Source organism: Triplophysa dalaica, chromosome 1, assembly GCF_015846415.1.
Source record: "Triplophysa dalaica isolate WHDGS20190420 chromosome 1, ASM1584641v1, whole genome shotgun sequence".
Classification (NCBI taxonomy): domain Eukaryota; kingdom Metazoa; phylum Chordata; class Actinopteri; order Cypriniformes; family Nemacheilidae; genus Triplophysa; species Triplophysa dalaica.
In genome coordinates this window covers 9,508,062-9,519,192 of record NC_079542.1, presented here as the reverse complement: position 1 = coordinate 9,519,192, position 11,131 = coordinate 9,508,062, and the positions used below count along the sequence as shown (strand labels likewise).

The window sequence follows — 11,131 nt, the reverse complement described above, 5'->3', positions numbered from 1 at the left end:
TTAATTAGAAAATCTCAAGTAAAATTTTACTTGGAATTTCCCAGTAAATTGTATAGACTGTTTGTTTATATATTTTACTCAAGTAATGCTAATAAATGTTTTTTTACACAATAATCCTAGTAATCTTTACTTTAAATATTAATTTAAAATTACTTGATGTTGTTTATGTATTTAAATGGTGTTCAATAAAATAACACTGACATACATTTTACTTGAATACGTTTATTTCTATGATATTCCTTACAGATGGGAATATGAAATAAAACAAAGAGTAAAACTCCATCAGTTTGATGGGTCTTGTAAATGGTGCACTATAGTGCATTTTACTCCAGTAAACATTGTTAGAACAACCACACAGTGCATTAAAATGTATAAACATTTAAACATATAAAACCTTTCTATAAACATAAAACATAAACATTTTACAAAAACCTCAGTTGCAGATATCAAATACAAAAGTGTAAAAGTGCAAATAATGTCAAATAGTAGCTGCCTTTCATTAGCTAACTTTAATTTCACTAAGATTAAACCTAAGGGAACAAAAACATAAAATAAAATAATAATAAAACTCTGCATCGATGGTCTCAGCAGAATAGCATTACTTAAAATGCATAAGAATTGTTATATTAACTAGTACTGTAGTTGAAGTTGTTTTCTGAACAACCTTTCTTGCAAAAAAATAAATAAAATAAAACAGTACAATAAGTGCAAGTAGTGCCCAACTAGCAGATTACATTAGAATCTTTCTGTGCAAAGAGTTAACCTTTGGCGAAAATTTTAACGCATCTAGTCCCAGAAAGATTTTCTGAAACACTTCGAAGGTGTTTCTCAGCTTTGGGGGATAGCTTAAGTTTAGGGAGTAAATGCAGCCCATGAGTGAAAGACATGCATTTGCGAGATTTTTACATCCCAGCAGCACCTCAGTCCCCTCGATGACAATGATGACATCAGACATACTGGCATCTTCCTCTTCTACAGATCTGCTTAGTACGATGATTTTCATGACATGACTGGAGAAGGTATCCTTAATCATCTCCCTGCTGATATCCTGTGAAATACACAAATCAGTGCAAAGTGGTTAAAATACTGTACATTATCAATTTTTCAATTTTCCTCAATGGGTTCCTGTTCTGAGACAAACTGTCCACTCTTAAAGGACAACTCCGGTGAAAAATGAACCTAGGGGTAATTAACACATGCTTACCTAGTAGATCGTTCTCTGGGATGCGTTTTCATGATAGTCGAATGTAAAGAGTTATATCTCTAAAAACAGATTAGCTTATAACGCTAGAATATGGGGCAGAGAGTAAGATAAAGTAAATCGCTAGTGTAATACCACTAACAAGGCTCAACATAGCCTCACACTACCACGGTAGCATAATGAGGGTCCTTACATGCAAACCAAAGCATTGAGAACTTTTCAAGTGTACAAACAGTTTAATAAGAAGATACTTTATAAAGACAGTACATTACGCGTATACAGACAGCAACTATATTGAAAAACAGTCTCGACAAGTCGAGCCACGAACTTGAACACAGTGATATGAACTAAGTGAACTGTGACTTGGAATCTCATATGGTCCGTTATTTTTGGAAGAAAGCACTGAATGCAACAGAGAAAATAAATAAATAAAAATATATATTTTTAAACTGAACAAGTCACAGTTCATATCACTGTGTTCAAGTTTGTGGCTCGATGTAACTAATTATTGTATATCCATGTCGGGACCCTGCCTCCCAGTAAGACGTTAGATGACCCAAGACTTGTGCAATGATGACGCCAGGCAGCACTAGACTATTAATTGATTATTGCATTTTCTTTGATTTGTTTCAATTTATTGATCATTCACCATTGTTTTTTTTTGTAAAGCTGCCTTGAAACATTGTACACTGTAAAAAGCACTATACAAATAAATTTTAATTGAATTGAACTGTACTACCTGGTGGTCTTCAATGAGCTCCTCAGCTGATTCTCCCAGGAAAGACAGGAGGCAGCGAATCACAACGTCTCGCCTATCTTCAAGCCTATCTTCTTCCTGTTAAAAACAGAAGTAAATGCAGTGAACATTAAATGTGTATACATCGACATATAACAACAAATTTACAGAGTCAGGAAGCAGCATATCATCACATGAGTAATTCACAATTGTATTTTTTTTACATTTTACCTGGCTGAGTGAATCCAGCAAATGTCTAATTCTTATGCCAGCAACCCCACCCTTCATCTCAAACAAAGCCAGGAGTTTTGGAGTATAGAAGTCCAGCTTTTCCAAGAATGTACGCTCCAAGGAAATTGTGGTGATTCTTCTGAATTCATTTTTGATCTAAGACAAAGAAAATAAAATGTAACACAATCAAGTGATGAGTTGAGTGCACTGGTAACAATTTTTTATTGCATTTGAAATCACTGCATATTAGGCCAACAAAGAACATAACTAAAGTTTACCTCAGATTCACAGAAAAGGGCTGGCCATCTCTCCATGAAATCTTTAACAGCAGGGCAGTTCTTAACTACTTCTGTTCTTCGATAGGAGAAAGTCTTCTCCATTTTCTCACCAATTATGTTTTTGTTGTTTTTTTTCCTAATTTCATTAAGGAGATCTAGTCTCTCCTTCTCTAAACTTTCTCCTGTTTCCCCAAATGGAAATGGTGGCAAGTAATTTACTTCAGCCTTCCTAGGTCTTTTGAGGCCTTTTGGAGTGGGGTTTTCAATTGTCTTCCTTTTTTGGTTCACCTCAAGCTCTGGGCAGGAAAGCTGGCTACCTCTTAATTTGGCTCGATAATTTCCCATTTTATATTTTATCCTTTGTTGCCATCCATATTGTGCATTATAGGACCCTGGCTCTTTGAGGCATGGATACTTCTCAATCAACATCTCCACTACATTCATAATTTGGACACCCGTCGGATATGCAGTGTATTGAAATATTGTCTCTGCTAGTGTCTCAAGGACACTACTTGTCACTCTATGATTGTTCAAGAGAGTGCCGTCCTTTTGGTAGGCTTTGTTTCCATCTGAAAGCAAGAGCTCAGTATCAAAGGAGAAAGTAGGTACTATAAACTTTGTTGGCCATCCTTGAGAACGGCATGATGCGTGAGTCTCAGTGGACAATAGAAGAACAGTGTCCTGAGAGCCGGTGGATTTGGAGTCAGAAGAAAGGTAAGTGTCACTTACAGGAGTCAGCACAACAGTGTCCTGAGAACTGCAGGATCTGGCATCGGACTCTGTTGGTAGAGTTGATCTATTCATAACAACTAGATTTAGGGTGACGGGTTCAGTTTGTACTACTTTCAGAGTACATTTATCCTGCACATCATCTACTGAGTCCAAATTGAAAAACTGGCCCCCAAATTCCATGTCTTCGTACATCAAACTATAGCATTCTGGAATATTGAATGTTTCTTGTATTATCCTTTTAAGGTCCTGGAGAGTGCTGGGGATGCCTGAGGGCAGAACCAATTTGCGAACATCATTCTCTCCAAAAACTAATCGCAGCTTTGCTGGGGTGCACATCTGCAACAGATACAAAAAAATTAATTAACACAATTCATTACAATATGAATTCACTACAATATTAACTTTGATAAACATGCACCTAAACAGAAGGGGAAATGTAGTGCTTTAAGGTAGTCAGTCGTCTTCCTGCAACAGTGTATGCAGCCAGAGGATAGTAGTCAACCATTTCGTTTTGCTCCAGTATCTGAATGTTGATTGTGTGTTCCAACTCATAGCTCCTAAAGTGCTCATTATACCATGTGCTTAGTAGTCTGACAACAAAGGCCAGTTTGTTACAAACCAAGATAATCTGTAGCACCTCAGAAAAGTCTGGCAAGTCTGCAGTGAAACCATAACATAGCAACATCCCCGGTTTGTAGTTGGTGCCTGAGAAGTGCACATTATTTGCAACATGCACCACTGTGACATGTGGATACCTGTGTTGCACCAAATCTTTTATGCCATCCTTTAGCACATCCACAGAGACTTGTGAAGTTGTTGTGACTGAAAGTGATGACTTTGTCACATTTGAATCATGGAGATGCAATGCAATCATGAGCTGGTGTTTTTTCGCAAGGGACAGCAGTATGTTCCTGAAACAGCCTGTTTGTCTGACAATTTTTTTGAAAAAGCCATGTTTAGCTTCAAATCGCATGGTCCAAAGGGCTACCAAAGGACCAAATTCCTGAATAAGCTCAGGGTAGTGCTCGAGAAAGTGGTGTTTGGGGAGGAGCCTTTCTTGAGGAAAAACTTGCAGAAATCTGTTTCGGTGCTCAGATATTAAAGTGCCAAGGTAGCAGATGCTCTGCTCAGTATGAACTGGGGCCACTGCAAGTTCCACGATGTCTTTTAAGGTCATTAACATCTGCCATATTTCATCATCCTCAGGTACTTTCAAACCTATTATGAGAGGCAACAGACGCAACAGACACCAGTTTTCATGTGCATTGCCTCCTACAGATCTTTTGGTAGCAAAATGAGCAGGAATCAAATGTGGACGATTTGTTTGGTCACTCCACTTATAAGGGAACTGTTGAATGCAAGTATTGAGCTCCACAAGAGAAAAATATTTCTTCTTGATGAAGGCTTGAAATGACAACGCCAGTTCCAATGGAACGACACCTTCAAGAAGGTCATGTAACACATCTGGTGGGTAACCAGATGTTACATGAAAATGTCGAAGTTTTTCAGACAGTGCACACTGTTTTTTCACACCATAGCAAGGAGTGGAAATAGGACTTGACAAAATCGTCTCAACATGCAGACTGTGCTGCTCTTTATCTCTCCTCTGAAAAAGTCCAGATCTTACTTCTGTGGTCTGAAACTGGGACCTTTCTCCGAGACAAAATCTGCAGACATTAGATCCTGTGAAGTTTTCAACGAATCCTCCCAAAGAATGGGCCCCCAAATTATCAGCCACCACGCTCACCACAGTGCCTTTCATGATTTTTCCTAAACTTGGAATAAAAACACCATCTTTTTCCAAGCTTTGAAGATCTGTCAGGAGTGGCTCTAAAACTTTCTGAAATCCAAATCGCTTTGTGTCATCTGCTTTGCACAGAATAGCTAAATAAATAGAAGCTAATGTTGATCGTGCATATGCTGGAAAGTTTCCTAACACCCAATAGACGGCCGTGACTTTGTGGATCTTGCGGGAAGTTCCCAAAGGGTTGCACACTTCAAAGTCATCGATATACAGAATAAGACTTAATCTGTTCTCATCTCCAGCAAAAAAATCGTTTTTACAGAAGTGAGATCCATCTTGGAAGGACTGGTATTGTGATGCACATCCAGATTTTCTTTGAGTGAAAAAGTCTTTTTCCTCTACATTCTTCAAGATTTGCAATAACGACTGCAGTATTGGAACATACTGAAATGTTCTGTTGTCTTTATTGTGTAGTATGTATTCTACTGGTTCAATGACTGAAAAATGTGCTTTCATGAATTGTGACCTCTTAAATGATGTTGAAAAAGGCCCATCTTTCCCTAAAGCTGAACTTAAAGGGTGTGATTCACAAAGATTTTTCACCAAATCTGAGATAACCGCTGAATGTACTTCACAGTTATGTTTCTTCAAAGTGGACTCAACAACATCTTTCAAAACTGGAGCAGATGCAGAGGAAGAGAGGAACTGAAGGTCATCTACAATATGATCAATACACTTGCCTGACACATTGAAATTACTTTGCAACTTTAGAAGAAGTTGTCCAAACTTCGTTTTTACAACTTCGGGCAAGTTCTCTTCTGCATCAACCAAAGTTTCATCAAGTTCTGTGTCATCATCAGACACCTCTAGATCATTTTGAAAAGCAGCAGTGTTTGGGTATTTTATCAAGACTTCAGTTTTAAAATCTTCAATGGAGGATGTATTGTGTTTCCTGTGTTTATGAGTCGCAAAGGTTGAATAAATGTTTGTACTGAAGCTGCAGTTTTTGAACACACATGTCACTACCTCGTACCTCCTCATATGGCTTCTAAGGTGCTCAAAATATTGCTTCTCCGAAGAGAATGGAATTGAACTGCATATTAGACAACTAAATGACAGCACCTCACTTGGTTTGTCTGATTCTGTGTGGTTTCGGGATAAGTGTATCTGAAGGGCATTAAATGTTTTAAATGAACAAGGACAATCAGCATAAAGACATGGTATTGATGATTGACGGCCTGCATTTCCATGTTTGAGCCTTAAGTGTTTTAATAGCTGTAGTCTTCGGTTTGACTGAAAGCTGCATTTTTTACATAACCACCTCATGGTCTGGCACCTACAGTAAACAAATGATGTACATGTGAATGCATACTTATTGCTATCTATCTGTGAAGTGTGCTGTTATAAAGTATTGCCAACTTACCTTGCATTAGCTTGAATAAGGAATGGAATATCTGTAAAAGAATGTAAGAAATGTTCATGTCAGAATACATTTTTTAACAATTTTAAATAAATGTACTGATCTTACTGATATGAAGTACGCTTACAATTTACCTTTATAATTCATTGACTGTGGTTATGCAGTCATGTAAATAAAAAATAATAATTTGCCGGTCTCATTCATGGCATGTATTTTGAATCATTTATCATAATTTTTTAAACTACACTAACTTTTTTTACTCAAGAGTAACATGGAAAACATGGAAACAAATTAGAATCTCCAACTGCTTGTAGATATCAACCACCTGTAAAGTGGATGTTAGTCAGTAAAAGGACATCATGAAAAATACAGGCTTTAACTTAAATAAGGTTGATTGTTAAGAAATTAAGATTTACTTTTGCAATTACACAAGTCTAAGCATTTAGACTTGTGTAATTGCAAAAGTGCAGTACCTTATCGATTTCTATGTATAGCTATCATAATCGATAGTATAGGTAAACAACATAAATAAAATTAACGTTCAAGGTACTATTTGCCTTGTAGGCCTACACGTGCATTTTAAAAACTAACATTAATCCTGTGTGATTAATACGCGAAAAACAGGGTGATTATTACATTTCGGCAGCTCGAACTTTTCTGGGACAGAATGCTCGAACACAACGGCAAAGCCTCGAGCAAAGTTTGCACGGATGTTAAAACTCATTTTTACAATAATCGTCTGACAAGATTAACGTTATTGAAAAGTTAAGACAATTGTTTTCCACAGAGATGCCATTTGCGAATAACGGATGGTGGTGCAAGTCTGTCAACTAAATTAATGGCTTCATTTATTAATGATTTAACTCTGTTATTCATGTGTTTAACAAAACAAAACTAAGATTATGTTTTAACGTTATCCAAAAATCTGTTAACATTGTTAGCATGAACATTGCTAGCATCCGTAACTCGATAAAAAAGAAAAGGTAACTTAGGCACAAACGACTGGGACTGCAGATAGCTTAATAACTCTACACTTTTCTGCAAACATAGCTCAATTATTTAATGACCATATTAATAACTTACCGTGGTAAAATTCACTTTATCCGTCGTGAAGTCTCGATTCCTTTCCTCTGTGCGCGCCAGTTCTGACTCTGAGGCAAAGACTCATGCGCATCAATTATATTACTGTATTGAGTAAATTTTACTTGAGTTGTTAATTTTTTGGTGTGATTTGATTAGATGGCGAACACTAAGTAAATATTACTTAGGAGATTTAATTTAAATTTACATATGTATTTTGGAACAATAAATGACAAAGAAACTGCAAGTAATGTTCTGAATTAAACATGCCATTTTCAAGTAAAAAGACAAAATAGTATTCGTGTGTAAAACATACTTGAATAATGTTTCCATTATTTACAAGATCAAAAAATCACTTTTTACAGTGCATTTTCTCCACTTTTCTTTTCAGTTCTGTTGCAGTTTAAATTCCTCTTTAGTTGTGTTGTATTCTGGTTTACTTTGGAAATGTTGGTAATGTGGCACTACACCTTAAAAAAATCTGTTTGTAAGTTGATGTGAATAAAAGTAAGCAAATGTAAGGGTAATGTGTTTTGGTTTCAGATGCCCAGAGGGGACTTGGTTTACTAGGTTTTTTTAATGGTGTTCTAAACAAATGTTGGGAAAATTCACTAAAAACAAACTGTGCATTCCAAGATTATAATGTTTCTAATACTAAACTATTAAAACATTTATGTAAACTGCAATCGAATAAAATATCAGCCTAAATATTATTTTGAAAACTTAAATGAAAATCTGAAATGTTGCGAAGAAATAAACTGAGTTTAATAAGTTGATTTTATCCAGAAAAAATGGGAACAAAAAGTGTTTCTCTGTATTGGCAGACAGGAATGCAGACACACACACACACATTGATTTCCTATCAGTAGTGTTGAGATAGCTCTAATCCTGTGTGCTTTCAGTATTCGTCCCCAATCAGATAGTGCCACACTTTGAATACTAAAAGGAAAGTGATTTTGTGTGTGCGTGTGGTTCCAGACAATTATCAGACATCACTGGCTCAGTCAGAGATCCATCCCAGCTCTACTAATTAATGGCCACTATGACAAAACAGCCCCATAGGAGCAGTGTCATACCAAAGATCACTCTGTCCTATCACCGTGGCTTAAGTTGGAGGCCAAGTCGTCTTCCTTGCATAACGAATACTAAGGGAGCCATTTGCGCAGCATACATGATTGGTTTATTATAATATGCGGAGACAAGTCTGAATGGCACTAATGGGAACCTATAAAAAAGCGATGTCAATCTGGCTCACGACGGTTCACCGAGCATCGTATTAGTGCATAAATGAGAGCATTGGAGAATGAGGGGGACTTTTGCAACCCCGCAAGTAGGTCTTTTCTTTTAGCTTCACAAAATAGGAAGAAGAGGACATTTATTTTCATTGCGGTGCTTTAAAATTGACCTTTTATCTCGCAACCTTGGGTGACAGATGGCGAACTGTGTCCGCCATCTTTACAGGCCTGTAAATCTATAACCTGACCTTTATTTAAGTTAGATCACTTTTGTAAATTGTAAGCGGAACGTTTGCAAAAACTGACCTCTAACATTTCATAAATTGATGTGGCAGGTTGTTTTAAGAATCATCTAATTGAATCTTTATTAGTAAACTTTCCATTAAAAGCAAATCATAATGAACAGTTTACAGTGTAGATCATCAGGCAACAGCTTTAGATAGAAGCCTGTTGTTGGCAAGTAACCATTGGAGAATTGCCTTAGGCAGGATGAAGTAGATTAAACCTCTCAGTAGGGTAAGAAACAAACTGTCAGGTATAACACACACTCGATTCAGAGCTCTGTTCTCTGATAAAACAAGTGTGACACTAGTGTTGTTGAAAGCGAAATAAATCCTTGGTCACCGAGGGTCATAGAGGAAACAATTTAATATGGTCTACAGACAGCCTGGCGGGTGTTTTTGGCAGCTGATATCGAGAGGAGAGTTATTTCGTTTTTCAGACAGTTACAAATGGCAAATAAGAGTTCGGAATCTTAACACATAAAGAGAAACTGAGTGATTTAATTGGTGCAGGCAACATTTTTATGGATGGCTACAGTTTTGTTGGATACTATTATTTGGCATAAAGCAAACTACAGCATATAGAGGAATAAGGGTTTTATTGAATATTAATTTGAATATTTGTTGATCTTCTCTTGTAGTAATATTTTGAAGCCAATCCCCTTGAGTCAGTAATCTCTGTGCATATAGACGGTTTCACAGCAACAACATAAATAAATGTTACTTTACTTACAGTACACACCCGCAAAGAATAGAGTCCATGACCTTTGTCGCCCTCTGCGAGATGGAATGCAATGCTGTGTTCAACGGAGACTCAACCGTCCGGAACGTACGCGCTTCCTTCACTCAAAAGGTGCGCACTTTTGTCAAAAATGTGACTGCTTCCAAATGGATAGACCAGGCCCTACACTAATTTTCTGAAAGAGTTCGCTGACCTCTTATCGGAACTATTGGTTAACGTTCATAAAATACTGATTGTCGGAGATTTTAATATCTACGTAGATAGTGCTAACGATGCATCATCAATGACGTTTACAGAGCTACTAGATACTTTTGGAGTCACACAACACATTAATAGACACACTCATCATCGATTTAATCATACACTAGACTTGATTATATCCCACAGAGCCGATCTATCCAATATAGATATCAAACCTCACAGCAACGATGTCACCGATCACCATCTTATAACATGTACAGTGCGCACTGCAGAAATCATTTATTTCAGTTTATCAGTGAATTGTTATTTAATATAATTAAAATACAATAAAACTCGACAATTTGAGTTTTACTTATTACTTATGCAATTACGTATTTAATACAATTATTATACAATAAAACAGTAATAAAAATGTATAGTAATATACATTGAATAAAATATAAATAGTGGCATGTGCGTGTGTGCGTGCGTTGAAACCATCTATAGTATTATTTATTTTGCCAAACCTCCTTAAATTCTTAATGCCAAGATACAATCTACTATGAAACTTAATATTGTATGCATATGCATAGTAAATATTCATTTATATATTTTAATAAAAATGAAGACATTCACAGGCTCCCCGTGACCCGAGGTAGTTCGGATAAGCGGTAGAAAATGGAATGGAATGGAATGAAGACATTCATTTTCAGAAGTTAGACATCACTTTTGTGTATATCTATATGCTTGTGTGGTATGATTTACACTGCGGTTCATCACATATTTTACTAACGGTTACTTTAATTATAATCATAATCACATTAACATAATCACAATATTCTCTTGATATGATCTTCATATTGATTGCAGTCCTGCCTTAATTGTGTTATAAACAGCCATTGTTGGTGTTTCCAGATCGGTCTTTTATTATGTGATGGCATGATTAAGCATTTATGTATAAGAGATGCAGCATGATTTGGATGTAAAGAAGAGAGAGAAAACAGAGACAACATCCATGCAAAGTGAGTTCAGAAGCATCTCTTAAATTAAAAGAACACCAGTCAAAAGTATGACTGATAGCACATGTAGTTTAATAAAAGTGTCAGGCTGAACAAATCTATGGCAAGGAAGAGTATTAATGATTTAAGCCTCGGAATCTTTGAGAGTGAGGGATGGGGGATGAGAGGGACAATAGAGAGGAAGTAAAGACCGGGACGTGAGGGAACCTGAGATGGAGAAATAATGCTTTTTAATAGTAGAAGACTTCTTAG

The 11,131-nt window shown here is 36.5% G+C and overlaps 1 protein-coding gene across 4 annotated transcripts; it reads right to left on the bottom strand.

Annotated features, from left to right (window-relative positions):
- Window positions 1-202: 202 nt before the first annotated feature.
- On the bottom strand, window positions 203-7,727 carry LOC130424529 (uncharacterized). Of its 4 annotated transcripts, none has more exons than XR_008906959.1 (6): window positions 3,597-5,786; window positions 3,176-3,514; window positions 2,447-3,015; window positions 2,169-2,324; window positions 1,941-2,036; window positions 203-1,048 (listed from the first exon to the last, which is right to left on the bottom strand). XR_008906959.1 is itself a non-coding variant. In XM_056750393.1 (6 exons), exons 3-6 carry the CDS (start codon window positions 3,512-3,514, stop codon window positions 731-733), a joined length of 1,638 nt encoding a protein of 545 aa, XP_056606371.1. In that variant the 5' UTR covers window positions 6,346-6,376; window positions 7,426-7,727; the 3' UTR covers window positions 203-730. The 4 variants fall into 3 exon arrangements, 2 of the variants coding, with proteins under 2 accessions (XP_056606371.1, XP_056606452.1); XM_056750393.1 differs by lacking the exon at window positions 3,597-5,786 and adding exons at window positions 6,346-6,376; window positions 7,426-7,727 and having other exon boundaries at window positions 2,447-3,514; XR_008906954.1 differs by having other exon boundaries at window positions 2,447-3,514.
- Window positions 7,728-11,131: the final 3,404 nt, after the last annotated feature.